The sequence below is a fragment of the Carya illinoinensis genome, chromosome 15 (genome assembly GCF_018687715.1).
Source record: "Carya illinoinensis cultivar Pawnee chromosome 15, C.illinoinensisPawnee_v1, whole genome shotgun sequence".
Classification (NCBI taxonomy): domain Eukaryota; kingdom Viridiplantae; phylum Streptophyta; class Magnoliopsida; order Fagales; family Juglandaceae; genus Carya; species Carya illinoinensis.
Window position 1 is genome coordinate 43,326,218 of NC_056766.1, and position 19,649 is coordinate 43,345,866.

The 19,649-nt window shown below is 39.3% G+C and overlaps 1 protein-coding gene and 1 pseudogene across 1 annotated transcript; both read right to left on the reverse strand.

Annotated features, from left to right (window-relative positions):
- Window positions 1-8,008: 8,008 nt before the first annotated feature.
- On the reverse strand, window positions 8,009-8,133 carry LOC122298042 (annotated as a pseudogene).
- Window positions 8,134-15,165: 7,032 nt separating this feature from the next.
- LOC122296981 (disease resistance protein RUN1-like) lies at window positions 15,166-16,858 on the reverse strand. Its single transcript, XM_043106772.1, has 3 exons — window positions 16,835-16,858; window positions 16,279-16,724; window positions 15,166-15,736 (listed from the first exon to the last, which is right to left on the reverse strand). The coding sequence occupies exons 1-3, from the start codon at window positions 16,856-16,858 to the stop codon at window positions 15,166-15,168; spliced, it is 1,041 nt and encodes a 346-aa protein (XP_042962706.1).
- Window positions 16,859-19,649: the final 2,791 nt, after the last annotated feature.

Here is a 19,649-nt window from a genome sequence, read left to right on the forward strand (position 1 = left end):
CTGGCTGGCCGTTTGGCCAGAAAAGCTCTCCAAAGGCTGCACGGATTTTGCTCCGATCCGCCACCGTCGCTCCACCTCCGGCCACCATTTCTTCACCACTTCATCACCGGTCCCTTGCCGTCCTAACCCACCTATTTTCGGCCTCCAACGACCACCGGAACAGCTCCTACGAGCTAGCTTTCCTTTTTGGGAAATCCGGCCTCTTTCCGGCGATTCCGCCGCCACCCACGGCCAACCACCACTTCCAATAGCTTCACAACCATCCCTAGACCATTCCCTATCAATCCAAAGCCCTAGTTTGTCCCCGTTCAAAAGTGGATTTTTCACAACCCACGGCCACAGTGAATTTTCACTGTGACGTTGCTTTTTCGCCGCCGTTTGCAACGCCTCGTGTTTTCTAAAATTGTCATATAACGCTGTAAGTATTTTCCAAACCCTATTTTCAGATTTAAATATATATTGCTCTTTCAATTAATTAATTTGCTGGTTGGTTGATTCCGGACTGAGTCCGAGGAGTTCGGGGGTCAGATTGATGGAGGACGGAGTTACTTGTTTTATTGATTTATGTTGGTTGGTTATTTTTGTGCATTGATATGGTATTACATGGTGCATGCACGTGTGTTTTTGTTTATGTGTGAAAAGCCTGTGTATTGGCGTAAGTGGTCTTACGGGTGCGTGTGTATCACGACCCCAAGCCGGGATGGGGTATTATCCCGGTGGAGCTCCTCTGGTCACTCGGGAGCGGAATAAACTGAGTGATGTCCCCTGAGTTGTCGCTAGACGACGGGAGCGGGGGCTAGGGGTTGCTTGGCTACGAACGCGCCGAGCGCGGAACCGGGCATCGCTCTACGCACCGACTTCGTGGCCCTTCGCTGGTGAGGGCTAGAGGATGCTTGGCTACGAACGTGCGGGGCACGAAACTGGGCATCGCTCGTTAGGTGTCACATGCGTGGTGGTGCTCTGCGGTGTGGCACTGGAGCCAGGGTGTGCGGATGACCCCTAGGGGAGGTCATGGTGCATACGGTTAATATGGATAATGGTTTGAGTCGGATAAAGGCCAAATGTGACTTTTGGCGTGTTTTTCGGAAAGGATGTGTTTTTGGGCCAAATGGTCTTTTGACGTGTGTGGAAAAATTGTGTTTTATGGACTTTGTGTATTGGGCATATTTCATGCATATTGTTTGAGTTCTATGTGTTTTTATCTGGTAGTGTTTGGGTTTTACTTACCTGCGGTACCATTTTTGGTTCCGTAGCTTTTGGTGCAGAGTTGGAGGACGAAGAGGAGGAGGCTGAGCCCGAGGATGCGGCTCCGCCGAGGTGCTGATGCTATGCTTTATATTTGGTTTAAATCTGTATTTGTGTTTTTGTAATATTTTATCTATGTATGTTTTAAACAGCTTGTATTACGTTAAGAAAAATTCTGGTACTTAGTTATGACTTTCGTTATCCGCTGCGTGTTTCTTTGTACACATATGTTGCCTTGCACACACTCGGCACCCGTCGATAAGATGGTGACCCGGGTTGTCACCGTCCGGACGTCTCGATTTCCCCGTGTTCGGGCGTGGGGATTTGGGGGCGTCACATAGACAACTTCCAGTTCCAGAACCAACGCTGAACAGACCTCCACCACCAGCATCCGCCCCCACCAGTCCGCCGAGTATCCTTCGTCATCCTTGGCCGATTTCGCCAGGCCGATTTCTCCCAATTTCAGCCCACGAGTTGAGTTGCCCACTACGCAATTGCAATTCCACCGCCACTAGTATGTCACCCACCACAGTTCAACAATAAATAATTGCGGTTATGTAGTGACTAGTCCAAGAAAACTCACATAAAAAGCTTCTCCTTTTTATCTTCTACTTCCACAAATCTCTCCGTAACCAGTGAATATAGGTGGAAGAATCTGAGTTAGGAAGAGCACGATCTCACTCCCTAGTTTTCGTCGTTTGAGAAATTTATAACTCTAAAAGAACGAGTTTTGGAAAAGAAACTTAAAATTGAGCAGTATGTAATTGGGTTTCCTAGTTTTTGTTGCCTTCCTTCCCAAAATTTTTCCTAAAACATATCTAATTGATGTGCTAGGCTCACTCGCAGATTTTTTTTTTTCTCGCCAAAGAGCTGCAGGATGTGATTTATGAAAAGGGCCATGAAAACATTGAAAATGAGTTTTTAGTTTTACTTGTCGAAAAATAAAAGAGAGGATTTATGAAATTCTTTTCTTAGCTTGTCCGTGAAAATCAAAAGGGTTTTTTTGGAGGAATAACTCCAAAAAGATGGGGAAAACTGAGTATAAGTGCTAGAGATAACTGGGAAGCTTCAAGAAATTTTCTGATTTAAGGTGCCACATTTACTTTGAATTTGGATACAGACCAGTTGACTATGTATCTTATTGCGAGCTGCGACAATGAAGTGGCTGCGAGTTGCGACGGGCAACATGGTGGGTTTTCAAAGGGGCTGTGTCGTGAATGGGGGATGCGAAGGGGAGGGTCAGTCTCAGTGTGATTTTGTAGGGGAATGATTTTCCATGTGATGCTGGTTCACAAGAATTATGGTTGAGACTATATATATATGGGTGGCACTCACAACCGGTCGGGCGAGAAATTTACTTTTACACTAGCCAAACAGCAGCTGCTACATAGGGTCTCAAGAAAATCCTATTTATACCTACACACAGGTGATGAGAAATATTTCTGTCCCTCACCCTTCCCACCCACGGCTTTGCTAGTACTCTCTCTCTCTCTCTCTCTCTCTCTCTCTCTCTCTCTCTCTCTCTCTCTCTCTCTCTCTCTCTCTCTCTCTCTCTCTCTCTCTCTCTCTCTCTCTCTCTCTCTCTCTCTCTCTCTCTCTCTCTCTCTCTCTCTCTCTCTCTCTCTCGTTTAGTCGTATTTATCACATATCATGCTTAGCTCCGTTTCAAAGCTATATACATTCCAGACCACCCATCTTCTTCTTCTTCTTCTTTTTCTTCCGAGCTACAAATACATAAGCTTAACCGAGATAATTTGCAAAGAACAGAGAGCAAGAGGTGATGGATTTTTCTTTTTCTTATTCTTGATTCCTTATCGTATCCACAAGAATAGAAAGCATGAGCCCTCAAAAGCGTCTCTGTTACAATTGAGGTGAAAAACCAGAAGTGAAATCATTAGAAGAACATAACCCCCATGCCATTGTGCCATCAAAGGAACAAAGCACCTCGCCCCCATTTGCCACTGCTTCACTCTCTCTCTCTCTCTCTCTCAAAACAATTCTCCCCGCACCATTCTCTCTCCAACTCAAGATTTAATCCTTATTTTGTCACCAGCCAACCAGGGTCAAGGAGTCTATACTGTACAACATTTTTTTTAATAAAATAAAAAAAAAAATCTGTTTCTACTTATAAAAAGAAAAAGAAAAGGAATGCAATGCAATGCAATGCAATGCCACTTAAGTTGAAGCAAGCCCAAAGGGGTTGCATTGGGCCCAGATGGCAACGTAGAATCTAAAACTCAAATTTTGATTTTTTTCCCTTTCCCTATTGTTTTCTAGGCAGCCAAACAAAACGATTTTTTTCGTTAAAAAGATATGTAGAAAAAATAGAGAAGAAGCAATACAAATATACGAAGTACGCATTGGCTTACCGAGATCCGGGTTGGTCAAAATTCTGTAATTTTAAAAAAAATGTCCCGGAAGAGAACAAAAAACGTCTTTATTCCTGTGTGGACATAACCAGTTGGGGCCTAGACCTCCATAATCGTGGGAGATACCAATTTGTTTGGAGGGTGAGGACTCGCTTGAAGAATTCGTGGGAGAGAGAGAGAGGGAGAAGGAAGGAAGGGGGAAGAAGAATTCGGGGGAAAGAGGGAGGGGAAGAAGAATATGCGTGCGGGTGTAGATGTGTCTTTCCTACACGTCCTACGTGGTGAATTGGTATTGGCTGGTGTAAAAACAAATGAGTCACCCGACCAGCCTTGAGTTTTTCCCATATATATATATTATATATAAAATATATATGTAGATGTTCAGTCAGAAATATTAAAGGAAGTGAAGTCTGGCTCAGTTGATTACCAGTTGTACGAGTGTTTTCATATATATAGATGAGTACAGAGTAGTTTAAATTACATTATCTAGATAGATACAAGTATTCAAATATTTAAACATCTACTAACAAAATACTAACAAAATACAAAAGAAATCTGTAGTGATTCAGTAGATAACTACAGCAACAACTAGGTAACAGCTGTAACAGATTTATCTTGATCAGATGTTGATTTATCGGAGCTAATATATCTAACATCCCCCTTCAAGGTGATGGGAAGATCTCGAACCATTAGCTTGTCACGAAGGAGCAAAATTCTGGCCGAAGTTAGACCTTTTGTAAAAATGTCTAAAGGTTGAGCTGCTGTCGAGATGTAGCCTGCTTGTATGTCTTTATTAAATATCTTCTCCCTGATAAAATGATAATCTACCTCGATATGTTTTGTACGGGCATGAAATACTGGATTAGAAGATAGAGCCAAAGCACCAAGATTATCTACCCATAGGTAGGGAGCACTAGTTAGTGGTATGTGCAGCTCTTGAAAGAGCATGCGAAGCCAATAGAGTTCAGCCACAGTGAATTCCATAGACCTATATTCCGCTTCTGTGCTTGATCTAGCTACAACGGGTTGCTTCTTGGCTGACCAAGAAATAAGGTAGGGACCAAGATATATACAATAGCCAGATGTGGGCTTCCTATCATCAGGAGACCCTGCCCAATTAGAATCACAAAAACCATTAAGTTGCAATGAGCCCTTGCTGAAGTTTAGACCAAACTGTAAGATGCCCTTTAGATATCTCAACACTCTCTTAGCTGCTACTAGATGATCAGTGGTTGGGCAGTGTAAGAATTGACATAGTTGGTTCACACTGAAGGATAGGTCAGGTCTAGTAAGTGTGAGATACTGTAAAGCTCCCACAAAAGTTCTATATTCAGTAGGATCATTAAGTGGATCCCTTGAAAATTTGAAAAGTTTTGAACCTGAGGTGCAAGGTGTGGAAGCTGGTTTAGCACCAGCCATCCTTGTGCGATTCAATAGATCAGTAGCATACTTTCCTTGACTGAGATGGAGACCTTCTGATGTTTTTGTAACCTGAATTCCCAGAAAATAAGAGAGGGGACCAAGGTCTTTGACAGCAAACTCAGCACTAAGGTGAGTAATAAGATGGTCAATGGAAGAAGATGAATTACTGGCAACTATTATGGCATCAACATAAATAAGCACATAAACAGAAATGTCATTCAAATGGAATGTAAAAAGAGATGTATCAACTGTGGAGCCATTGAACCCGAGAGCAAGTAAGGCTTGTGACAGTCTCAAAAACCAAGCTCTAGGAGCTTGTTTGAGTCCATAGATGGACTTATGTAATCTGCACACAAGATCAGAGAGATGAGGATCCTCAAACCCTTTAGGTTGTTCCATGTAAACCTCTTCTTCAAGAAAACCATGTAAAAAGGCATTAGAGATGTCAAGTTGTCTGATAAACCAGTCATGATGAACAGCTAATGCTAGTACCAATCTAATTGTGGCTAGTTTGATAACAGGGCTAAATGTCTCATTAAAGTCCACCCCATCAATTTGATCAAATCCTTTAGCCACTAATCTGGCCTTGTAACGATCAATACTCCCATCTGATTTTTGTTTGAGCTTGAACACCCACTTATTCCTGACAACCTTCTTATGGCAAGGTCATGGACATAAAGTCCAAGTTTTGTTGGCTATGAGGGCATTGTATTCAGCCTGCATAGCATCAAGCCAATGCTGGTTCTTCACTGCTTCCCTATAGGTTTGGGGTTCAGAAGGTAAAGTGATGGTAGAGAGAGCTTGGAGAGGATATTTGGTGGAGTGGTAGAGATGGTAGTCTGGAAATTGTTTAGGTTTGGAGGAGTTGGTCATGGATCGTGTAATGATTTGAGTAGAGGAGGAGGTAGGCAAATTTATGGTGGTGAGAGGAGTGGAATTAGGTGAAGGAAGTTGGCGCTCAGGTGAGGATGAAACAGGTGGGGTTGTAGAGATAAGATCAGTATGAAGATCAGGTGGAGAAGGAGCAGGATGTGTTTCTGAGATGGAAGCATTAAGTGGAGCAGGGGGCTTGTGTCATTGGGAAAACTAGGCTCAGGTGTGACAAATGAGGGTGATGCATCAAGGGAAGAGGTTGGGAAGTGAATGTAGGAGGTGTAATAATAGGAAAAGAAGAAACTAAATTAGGAGGCAAGGAATTAGAGGAAGAACCTGATTGTGAGGCACTGACAGATGAGGGAAAAATATCCTGCAAGAGTGAGGAAGCAGCAGCTGGAGCCCTTGTATCAGAAGCAGGAAAATTCAATTAATCAAAGATGACATGTTTGGAGATGTAGACTTTCTGAGACTTTAAATCCAAGCATCGATATCCCTTTTGATTTGAACTATACCCGAGAAAAACACACTTGGTGCTTCTAAAAGCTAATTTGTGGGTTTTATAAGGTCTAAGCAAAGGGTAACATGCACAACCAAATGTCTTTAGGAATGAGTAATCTGGTGGTTTGTTAAATAAGGTGAAGAATGGTGACTGGTTGTTAAGAACAAGTGTAGGAAGCCTATTGATGACATATATGGCAATGAGAAAAGCATCAACCCAATAACATGATGGAAGATGGGACTGAGCTGAGAGTGATAAACCTTTGTCAGTAATATGCCTATGTTTTCTCTCGGAAATCCCATTTTTCTCAGAAGTATGAGGACAAGTGAGCTTATGTAAAATTCCATTGGTAGAGAGGAAATTTTTGAAATCAGTGGAGAGGTATTCTCCACCATTATCAATCATGATTTGTTTAATTTTTCCAGAGAATTGAGTTTCAACTAGTTGTTTAAACTTAAGAAAACAGGAGGATACATCAGATTTGAATTGCAAAGGAAACAACCATGTAAATCTGGAAAAATCATCAATAAATATAACATAGAGTTTACATCCACTGATAGAAGCAACTTGGGAGATCCAAACATCTGAGTGTATTAACTCAAGAGGATGTGTGGATCTGTTATTGGACTCAGGAAAAGGTAGTTTGTGACTCTTAGCAATTTGACAGGACTCACAAAGATTATTCTATTTGATAGAACCAGAAATAGGAAGCAAAGCTTCTCGAATGACCCTAGCAACTGTGGACTTAGAGGCATGAGCTAATCTGGAATGCCAAATATTGATTGGAGCTTTGACACCTTGTAAAGAAGTGAAAGAGGAAATGTGAGCAGCTTTAGGATTAGATTTCTTGAGTTTCAGCTGCTTGAGATACATGGGATATAGTCCAGCTTCACTCTGCCCTTGAAGAAGTGTTTCCTTGGTCTGTAAGTCCTTCACAAAGAAATGAGATGATGTGAGCACAAAGTAACAGTTATTGTCATTGCAAAAATTCTGGATGGATAAAAGATTAGAAGATGCATTAGGGCAATGTAAGATATTGTGTAAAAGAAATTTGTTTTTGGAGTTAAGAAGCATAGAAGAACCAGTGTTGGTGATGTGCAGACCTCCTCCATTGCCCACTGTGACCTGATCATTGCCCTGATAGGGCTGTTGGTGTAGGGTCAAGTTGTCCAATTCAGCAGTAATGTGATTGTTGGCACCACTGTCAAGATACCAAGGCTATTCAACTTCTTGTGTGCCATGAGTGTGGGCTGCCATAGCTGCCAACTGAGCTGGTGGATGTCGACCTTGATAAGTAAAATCCATCCTGTGATAGCAATCAAGGGCTTGGTGGTTATGTTTGCCACAGATTTGGCATGGTGGGAATTTGTTGGAGGTGAAGGGGCTGCTGGATGATTGTGGCTTAAGGGAGAAGTTGCTAGTGTTTGAATTGGCAGAAGGTCGATTATAGTTGAAAGGCTTGCCTTGCTAGGTGGGGTATTTGGGTTTCTTGCCATGGTTAAACTTTGGTTTGTTTGTGAAGAAAGCAAACTGAGTGCCATCACTGGGAAGGGTCTTGTTTTGAGATTCAAGTAATTGCTCATAATTGAGCAATTCAGTTTGAAAATCATCAAATGAAATTGGTTTGTCTCAGGTGGCAAAATGAAGAGATGTGATGAAAGGATTATAAATGGAATTAAGACCCCCGATGACATAGGAGATCAAGTCTTCCTCATCAACAGGTTTACCTGCTGCTATGAGCTGATCAGACCAGTTTTTGGCAAGGATCAAGTAATTAGAGTAGGTTTTAGTGCCCTGCTGCAATGTTTGAAGTTGTCTTTTGAGGTGGGAAATGCGAGATCTGGATTGAGGAGCAAATCTGCTAGCCAATGTATTCCAGACCAGTTTGGATGATGTCAATCCATAGACTGTGGAGAGGATCTTCTCACTGAGAGTGGCATTTAATTACCAGGCCAAAATAAATTGATCTTTCTTCTGCCAAACCAAGTAATCTGGGTTGAGATCAGAAGTAGATTTCCCAGTGGAATCAAGAAGATATTGAGATGGACAGATTTCTGACCCATCAACAATGCTTAGTAAGTCATGGCTTCTAAGCACAGGAATGAATTGGGTAGTCCAATTTAGACAATTGGTTCCATCTAGTTTGACAGAAGCCAAAGAGGTAATGACATTCTCTTTAATTGAGTTTGAGATATTGTTCAATGAAAGCAATGTTAATTGTACGATCTTTATTTGTATCATTAATACAAAATGGGCAGATTTTCTTTAAGTACTTCGGTTGTTTGATCTGGGATTTAGGGAAACATGACTCCATTCATCTCAAACACCATCCAATACACTTTTTAAATTGGAGTCATCTTTTAGAAAAATGTTTGGTTTACAAAAAAATTATATTATAAAAAGAAATTTGTAAGATGATGTGTCTTAATGTTTTTTTTTTTTTTTTGAAATAGACTTCATTTCATTCAATGAAACCGAAGTTACAACTGTGACTAATTAATACAGAAAAAACCCAAATTACTAGCCAAACTGCTCAACTGTGAGGGGCTCCCCCGCTCATAAATTTCTTTATGGCAGGCATTGTCTTAACTTTTACATACTCTCTCTTGACAACAGTCAAACTGAGAAAGCGCTCTGTTTAAAAAATAGAACTGAAACGACCTCTCTTCCGAAAAACAATTTTTATTATAGACTAAATCTAATGTCTTACCTCAAGTCACGTATATATATATATATATATATATATATATATATTTATAGAATCAATTATAGATCTAATATTTCTCCTAATGAAAAAATAAAATAAAATTCTTATAGGTGGCATGAAGCAATCCAACGTCATAATTTTTTCAGGAAATTGGACTAGAGAAAATTAATGAAATGAAATAGAGATTCAATTCATTTAATATATCTCTATATTACTTTTGGGATCTATGAGCGAAAACCCTAATTCTCTCTCTTCCTTTTCAATCAAGTTGGGCTGGGGAGTTTCGGCTCCTCCCTCCTTACTCCCATATGTTTAGACCAAACAATATATAGTGGTTTTTTTTTTTTTTTTGTTTATTGTGTTTTCGTTCAAAGTGTGGTGAAACACTAATTTTCTATTCTTCGGAGCCTAGCGACCACCATGCACCTTACCGCAGGATTCCCAAACGGCTGATCCTTCAGACGGGCAAAGAATTTCGTTAAACAGAACGATGCGTAAGTCACATGCGCAGGTTAAAGTGCGCATGAGTTCCACATACTGCCACATGGGGAAGCTCCTACCGCCGCCACACACAACATTTCTAGGACCAGGGCCCTCGATTTTTTCAGACCAAACTACCAACTACACTTATAGGATGGCGAGTGTCCCTCACGCGCCACCACAACCTATTTGTTTTTGTATAGGTAAAAACACAAAAAGAAATAGTCTCTTGGACTTTTTATCCATAGAGTAAAAGTGATCTTCTCCTCTAGAGGGTGAGGTTTGGAAGCCTTCTCCTCCTCTGGAGGGTGGGGGATGAAATCTCTATTTTAGCCAGAGTGTTGTCTCTCAGACGGTTATTTATAAAGAGTTATAAAAATTAAGACCATACCAGTCATAAAGAAATTTGTGTATTGAGGGAATCCCAATTATGAGTAATTGGCTTGTAATTGTATCAGGTCACAGCTGTACTTTCGCTTTCATAAATGAATGAGGTATATTTCTCCAAAATAAAAAAGGAACTCATTTATTATATAGATAAAAACATGGGTATGTAATGGAAATTAAAGACTGGACATATAATAGGAAACATTTAAAAAACTTTAATCATGACTTTGAAGTACTTAATTTATACATACCCTCTAACAAAAAGCCGCTAAATCATTTCCACCAGAAGTTCGTCATCATTAGCGTCCAGAAAAAGTTTGATGTCCAAGGTTGAAGCAGGCTTCCTTTGTTGCGGGTACAAGTCGGATTCAATGTTGCAGCTACCATCATCATAATCAACAGGGCTTCTCTTAGAAAGTTGACTTCCATGATCCAATGGATTTGCTAAATTTCCAATATCTTCAATGGGTGCATCCAAATGGACATCAACATTTTTATGATCTTTCGGATTATGTTCATCATGCTGCTTGTAGAATACAAGAACTCCGCAACGTTTTAAGATCACAGACTTTGGAGTGCTTTCAAATATAATCCTCAGATTGTTTGCCTGATTTATACTCTCTCCTGCATGCATGCTATATTCTGTAGTTAGGTCCCACAACCATACATGTTCTGAGTCCATTTCATCAAATCTTCCTACATAAGTCTTGTTACTATCGTGGCCAACTGATCCTATCATGATGTCAACGCTCAAAAGCCTAGTTCTACCGGCAGCATCGGGTTCAATAACAACACAAATAGCAATTCCTATGATGTCATCCAAAGTATACGGTTGGGACACTTTAATATCAAATTCACACCGATGATCATTTGAAGTCTCCTTACAATGGCTGAACCAATCAAATTCACACTGATGATCATTTGAAGTCTCCTTGCAATGCCTGAACAAATTTGGAATCTTATTTCCCGAAAATATCATCACAGCCTGTTGGATGAATACATCATAAAATATATATCAACTATATTCATATACAGAAATCGATTAGCCACACCAAACAAATTAATATATATATATAAGGAAAAGAGAAATATATATAGGGACTTACTCCATTCCATGTAGTATTTGGCATACAATTCCCCATATTCACTTTATAGCATCTGGCCAATTCAATCCAACGTAACGGTGGCAAATGTAATTCTTCTGATATTTCAGGTAAATTTTCGAGTGATATGCATCCCCTAGCACGTAATACTTCTAGATTCGGTGGAAACTCTTTAATTTTTTGAAGTTGCTTGCAATCATTCAATATAAGCTCCCTCAATCTGACATATGTTTTGATGCTTCTAGGAATGCTTAATATATCACTGCCTGATAGATCTAATCGTACCATATTGGGAAAGAAATGAAATGGCGCAAAGAAATTCGATTTTGATAGGCTAGAGTTTTTAAGAAATAAATGAAGATTAGAAGTGGTTGAATTTGTTGGAGGCGGCAACCGGAATAATTCTGAACCCGATGAAGCTTCATTTTCCGAGCTTGTAGAGACTACATAGGGTGTGGGTTGTCCATTATACACCTCCTTTTCCATCCCAAAATTTATAATATTTGGACAATCCTCGAGATTAAACACCACTAAAGATCTCAATTGATGAATGCTACTTGGTAGGCGCTTAAGGTTTACGGAGCCAGTTAGGTATAAAACTTCAAGCCCAGTGAGGTAGGCGATAGATGAAGGCAATTCTTCTATTGTAGTGCCTGATAACTGGAGACTATCTAAATGTTTCATTTCACATTCGATTTCAGGAAAGTTTTCAAGGCTTGAACAATGACTAAGATCAAGGAATCCCTGAGATCTCAATTGGAGTCCCCTTGGAAAGCTCTTTAGCTTGTCACATCCACCAAGATTCAAACTAACAAGCTTATCAAGGAATCCAACAAAATCATGAACTTCAACTAGATTTCTACAATCTTTAAAATCCATTTCCTTCAAATTTGGACACCTTGAAATATCCGAGATTTTCGTTAAGAATTCACAACAATGGAAATTCATAACCGTGAGATTCTGTTAAAAAACAAGGAAAAAAACATCAAACTAAGCTTAAAGAAAAAAAAATATTGGAAACAAAAAAAGACTTGTACCTTAAATTCCAACCATATTTCCAAGATGTGACTACTCGGCATTCATAGAATAGAGAGTTTTTCTCCATGAAATTTAGATGGCATAGACTGTAAAGGACAGTTAGGCCAATCAAGCACTCTTATCCCATTAGGTAGACAATCAAGTTCTTCAAAAAAGTGTGCATTCAAGCATCTAAATAATCTGAGTCTTTTCATATTCTTGAAGGCCTTGGGACTCAAGCGGATGGTATTATCACCTTCAGGGAAATCTATAGCAATTGCTTCAACTCTATCCGTTCCCTATATAGGCAGATAATGCATGCTTAAGTGTGCCAACAAAATCAAATAATAAATTATTCATATATATATATATATATTTATATACACACACACAAGTGTATGTCGCATGTACTAGTACAATGTTTAGTTAAAAGAGATCTTGATCTGACTTACTGTATCTTCCTCTAGTACTTCGCAAACGTCTTCATGAAAGAACAGTCTACTACTTGCTCCTAGATTTTTGGGTGATTCTTGTCGAACAACTTCTCTACCCATATCTCGTAACAAGTCATGCATTTGCAATCTTCCAAGGAATTCCAAAATAAGACACTTTTCCTTAAGTCTTGGGATCGAAGAGTTTGGGCAAAAGCTGAAACTATCTAGCATCTTAATGACATCATCAACGTTGTCTCCAATGAAAAAACATGCAATGTCAAGAAAAACGTTCTTTTCATTTTCACTTAATCTATCATAACTTGTTTGAAGTATTTTTTGAATATCTTGATGAGGGATTTGCTTGTACTCATCCAATGTGTGTATCCACTCACTTTCACTTCGACCATATAAATCTGAACCAAGCACAGTTAAAACTAGTGGAAGGCTCCTAGCATAATTGATGACCTGTTCTACAAATTCTCCATAACCATCAATCGGTTTCTCTTTTTAAAAGCATGCCAACAAAATAGTTGAAAAGCATCATGGTGATTCAATCCCATGATAGGTCCCAAACTCACGTAATATGCAAATAAATAAATGGGTTTCTCTTCGGGTGAGAAAGTACCGCAAAGTTCTGGAAAACAATTGATTACCTTCCTCCAATTGATATCCTTCGGTTGCTTTAAATAAGCCAAGCCATGTACAACGAAACCAAAATAAAAGGAAAGCTTGCTAACTACTAATTGAAATACAAAGCACGTAAAACAGAATATAAAACAGAGCATGCAAATACATAAAAACAGAATAAAACTAACGGAAATAAAAGTAACGTAAAACACGTAAAACTCTCAACTATCCAATCCACTTCTGCACTTTAAGCCACGACCCAGTCCATCTAGTGTACTCCTCATTCTTCACGTGGCCATAACTTCTTCCACTACGTCCCACCTTCCTATCTGCATGCCGCATAGCTTGTTACATCCAACGTTATCCCAATATTTGGAATTTTGGCTTAAGGGACTTACGTGACTTATCAATACTTCCCCCATTAAGTGGACCTTGTCCTCAAGGTCCACACTTGGAAACATGTCCAGCAGCTTACTCGTAGGCTCCCAGGTCGCCTCATCTGCCTGACGATGCTTCCATTGGACCAAATTTATTTCACTGCACCTCCACCTTGGTCAGCCTCCAATGCCTGTTGATCAGTAATTTCCTCCAGTATCACGTTGCCAGCTCCCGCATATCCTTCCAAGAGCAACAATTGTGCTTTTTGGCATTTATGTCCTGCCGTGAATCGTTCATTACAGTTGAAACAGAGACCTTGAGCCCTTCTCCTTTGCATTTCCTCCCATGTTAAGCGCCTGATTGGAACAGCAGGTGCTGCAAAAGCTACACTAGCTGCTGGTGGAAGAGTTAGAGTTGCTCGTGTAGGTGGGGGTTGCAGTAAGAACTCCGACTACCGTGTAAGTTGATCGTCTCGCATCCGTGCCAAGTTAATGGCATCCTTGAGGGACTGAGGTTTAAACATCCGAATTCCATCAGCAATTTCAGCTTTTAAGCCGCCCATGAATGTCCCTACCAACGCTCTTTGCGTCCATCCACGTACCTTGTTACCGAGCTTCTCAAACTCCCATTGGTATTCTCTCAATGTTCCCAGCTGCCTGATTCTTGAGAGGGCTTCATCAAAATTTTCGCAGCCTGATGGTCCGAAACGAGCCCATAATTCTTCTTCAAATATTTCCCATGAAATCACTTGACCTTCTTCCTGTAGCATCCTGCGAAGCCATTGCCACCACTAGTTGGCCTCCCCTTCAAGATGGTAAGCAGCCATTAGAACCTTTTGGTTCTCTGCAGTGCCCTGGTATTCAAAGAATTGTTCCACTCGATTGAACCACTTCGTTGGATCGTCTCCAGAGAAGCGTGGAAATTCAAGCTTGGCTGATTTGGACGAGATGATCTGCCGACCTCCATCGTTGCCTTCTCGATGAGGATTGCCGTGGTTGGGGTTCTCCTGATTTGTGATCAGCACACTCGAAATATGATGGAGAGCTTCCTCCATCCGCTGTAGACCTTCCTGAACTGTCCCGAGTCCCAACTCCAGGTGCTCAATTCGCTCCTTGTTAGTGCCCATAGGAAACCTGCTCTGATGCCAATGATAGGTCCCAAACTCACGTAATATGCAAATAAATAAATGGGTTTCTCTTCGAGTGATAAAGTACCGCAAAGTTCTGGAAAACAATTGATTACTTCCTCCAATTGATATCCTTCGGTTGCTTTAAATAAACCAAGCCATGTACAAGGAAACCGAAATAAAAGGAAAGCTTGCTAACTACTAACTGAACTACAAAGCACGTAAAACAGAATATAAAACAAAGCATGCAAATACATAAAAACAGAATAAAACTAACGGAAATAAAAGTAACGTAAAACACGTAAAACTCTCAACTATCCAATCCACTTCTGCACGTTAAGCCACGACCCAGTCCATCTAGTGTACTCCTCATTCTTCACGTGGCCATAACTTCTTCCACTACGTCCCACCTTCCTATCTGCATGCCGCATAGCTTGTTACATCCAACGTTATCCCAATATTTGGAATTTTGGCTTAAGGGACTTACGTGACTTATCATCCCGTCATCATGTATGTTGAATCAACTCCATGAGTAGTCAACAAGTGTTGATCTCTTGTTGTGATGATGATTCTACTTCCTCTACCAAACCAATCACAAGCACCAGCTAATATTTCTAATTGGGTCAAGTGGTCTACACCATCAAGAATTAGAAGAACTCTTTTAGAACGAAGCATGCGCTTTATCGTAATGATTCCCATATCAATACTATCAATCTTCAAACTTCTACAGTCTCCTGAGATCTTTAAAAGAAGTTTCTCTTGCAATTTGACCAAATGATTCACTTGATTGGAAGTGTCGCTATCAATTGAAAGAAAACAACTAGCTTCAAATCGAAAAGCAATCGAGTTATAAATTGCTTTGGCTAGAGTTGTCTTACCAATTCCACCAAGTCCCAAGATCCCTACCATTTGTACGTCATTTGTTCCAACACTTAAATGCAAATTCATGATATCCCGTACCCGGGAGTCTAAGCCAACCGGATACTTCGCAACAGGTAAATATGAATGATTTACTATAAATCTTGAGATGTCTTGAACGATTCCTTCAATGAATTTAGATTCATTCCTATATATATATGTAAAGAAAAATTATTAATGAATATAGCTCTCCGCACGAAAAACATAATAATGTAAATAATTTTTTCCCACAACCCGAAAATAAACTAATTAAAATAAACTAATTCTCGATCTCCGTTCTACTAAGTTATTTTGATTTATTAAATTTATTATTTCACTACTAAGTTATTTTGATTTATTTATTTATTTTATTATTTATAGGATCCAGAAACTTTATAATAAACAACGTACTTCAATTATTTTTCTTGATTCTTTTTTCCCCTCCTCCGAATGTTCTTTAAAATTCTTCAAAAGACAGGCTTCTAATTAACTTAAAATTTTTATTTTCTTGAAAATTCAATACATAAAAATTGATAAACGAAAAAAAATGGTAAATAAGAAATAATAAGTTTAGGTGATACGTAGTATAGTTCTATATATATATACACACACACACGAGATGCAGGCTAATGATTTATACATAGAATGGGAGAAAAGAATCATGAATGAAAGGCACAAATTAATTAAGCTGTGAGTCTGAGTTAGAAATACCCATTTCTGAGATGGTATCCGGACAAATTGGCAACTTCTTGAAGGGCTGCCTTCCATAGCTGCAACTTCATATCTAAATTCAATTTCTTAGCATGCTTAGCCAATGCTTCCTCAAAACTCTCTCTTTGATGACGTACATTCGATGGATCTACGTGGTAAAACACGGGTAGAACCATTTGTTGCTTTGATTTTTTATACTGATCAAGAATCTTTAATAACTCGTCCAAGCACCATGTGGATGATGCATAATTTTTTGAGAGTACAATGATGAAAATTCTTGAACCTTCTATAGCTTGGAGAAGTGCAGGTGAAATTTCATCACCTCTTCTAAGCTCATCCTCATCTAAGTAGGTGAGGATTCCCCTTCGAGTCAAAGCATAGGAGAGATGGGCAGTAAAAGTATCACGAGTATCTTCTCCTCTAAAGCTCAAGAACACATCGTAGAGCTATGGAGAGATGACTGAAGAAGAGGATGAAGAATAGATTGTAGATAAGGCCATGGAAGAAATTGGTCAGTGTACATGTGTATGTAATGCCTGATGATCAGTCTACTTACTGGATGTAGAGAGTTGGATATCATCGACTCTCCTTAAAAAGACCAAGTTCATGCTTCTTTCTACACCATACGTGTTTTAGTTAATGGTATCTTCTGGCAACTTCCTTGAGGAATTAGTGAAGTCATTGAGTCAATGCCGCGTTAAATTATTAAAAGAAAGATGTTCAGTACGTAATTTCTTAGCAGTTCCCTTGCAACTTCTTCAAACTTTAAGAGATGCCATGTTTCACACATTAATGCTCTCATGAGTACTTCTGGAACAAAACAAAACAAAACACTGAGGTACAATGACATGAACTGCATTAATACTCGTACATGGTAAAATAATATTATTTTTAAAATTCAGAAACTTTAAAATTAAAGAAAATTTCTGAAAATTTTTAAAATCATTAATAATATTTATGAATAAATTGTGTAAAACCTATTAATTTAGAGGTTGTAATTTTATCATTTCGGGAAAAAAAAAGTTGCAATCCAACTTTTTAATTGTTACCTTTTTAATTTCAGCAAACCCTCCAAGCTGTACACCATGATTGGGTCAGGATTGTATTAGGCTGCATTTAAATGTTGAGGTGAGGTGAGTTGAGTTGACATGAAAGTTTAAAGTTAATAAAATATTATTAGAATATTATTTTTTAATATTATTATTATTATTTTATAATTTAAAAAAATTAAATTGTTTATTATATTTTATGTTAAAATTTAAAAAAATTATAATAATTAATAAAATAAGTTGAAGTGAGTTGAATATCCAAATTAGCCATATTCAAGAGTACCGTAAGGTCCATAATTATTGCATCCATTGATGTTCCGTACCATCACATGTGTATTTTTAAAGTCGTGCTACAGCCATCGAAACTATAATCCAACAATTTGTGTCGAAAAGGTTAAATACATATTTTTTCATATATTTAAAAAAAATAAAAATTCACAATATCATAAAATAATATTTTCTTAATCTTAAAAAAAAAAAAATTGTCTAGACCTATATGGGACCCATCCTCAGCAGAAGTAGCATTATTCTTTTTTAAACCATAAAGAAAAGGGTACGTATGAGAAGAAATTGTTGGGTAGGGCCCTTCTTCGGCCTTTCTTGTCCTTAATGTTAGGGCTGTACAGATTAACCGACAAACCGGCCGGAACCGATCAGACCGGCCGCCGCCGCACGGAACCGGCCGAAACCGTCAGAGAACCGGTCGGCCGGCGGTAGGATTTAAGCCAAACCGACGTCGGCCGGTTCGGTTCGCGGTTCGCCCAAGAAAAAACCGCTGAACCGGCCGACTATATTATTTATATTTTTTTTGAAAATATTACTTATCTAAACGGCGCCGTTTCACTCATTTAAGTGGAACGGTGCCGTTTAAATCCTGTGAATTAAAAACATCACTTATGGAACGGCGCCGTTTAACTTAAACTTAAGTGAAACGGCGTCGTTTTAGGACTCAGTAGTTGAAAAAAATAATAAAAGGAACGGCGCCGTTTAACCCTAGGGTTAACACAGCGCCCGTCCCCTTTCTCTTCTTCCCCGTTTCTCTTCTTCAACTTCTTTAACACATCCATCAGACCGGCCGCCGCCCCCCTCCTCTCTCTCTCGCTTTCTCTCTCTCTCAAGGCACACGCAGTCTCAGTCTCTCAAAGCTGCTCGTCTCTCAAACATCAGTCTCTCAAGGCACACGCAGTCTCGCTTCTCTCCCTCTCAAGGCACACGCAGTCTCTCAAAGCCGTTTAAATCCTGTCAAAAGCCGCTCGTCTCAGTCTCTCTCGCTTTCTCTCTATCTCTCTGTCTCTCAAAAATGTCAGTCACCGCGGCTTCATCGCCGTCTCTCGCCGTCTCTCGCTCTCTCTCCCTCAGCAACCGACGACGCCGACGAACCGACCGGAGTTACGCCGAGACCGAGGACGACGGTTTCCTCCCATTCTCCGGCCGGTTTCGGTCGAGATTTTCAATGTTGAAACCCATCGGTGCGGTTTCGGTTTTTGTCCAAAACCGAAACCGATATGTCGGTTTTCACCCCTACTTAATGTACTCTATTACATCAAAAGATTTAACTTCCATGGCATTTTTTCAGTTATTAAAATAATTTAATTTAAAACATTAATAATTCTTTTATATTTATGGTATGTTAGGTGTGTTATTAAATAATTATCAACTTGGGAACATGACCGCATGCAGTAGAAAAAGAAAGATATTGCAGCAGATCAAGGATAAGCGAGGCTAAGGCAAACTGTACAGTATTGATCTTCCAGTTTATGGAAACTGCCTTCGAGTTCTTGACTTCTTGTTCTTCTAGTAAAAAGAAATACCCTCTGCGTGTAAGGTACTGGATATAGATGAATATACTGGAATTGGCATGGATGAATACTAGTATTGGCAATTCCAGCCTAAATTATCATATTTTTATTCATATGAAGCTAAGTTAAATACAAAATAAAGTAACTGATCCTCCATACACTTGAAACAAATATGACTTAGGAGGTGATCTCCTAACTAAAGTCGACTTTGGAGGTCTCCTAGCACTGGCAGAGGAGTTTGTCTCTTGCTGTAATTGGCAACTTCTTGTTGGGCTGCCTTCCACATCTGCAACTTCATGTCTACATTTAATTTCTCTGCATGTTTAGCAAATGCTTCACCAAAACTCCCTCTTTAATGGTGTATATCCGATAGAGCTATGTGGTTAAAAACAGGTAAAACTATTTATTTCTTCGATTTTTTACGTTCAAGAATCTTCACTAACTCGTTCAAGCACCATGTTAATGATGCATAATTTTTGAAAAGTACAATAATGAAAATCCTTGAACCTTCTATAGTTGGAGA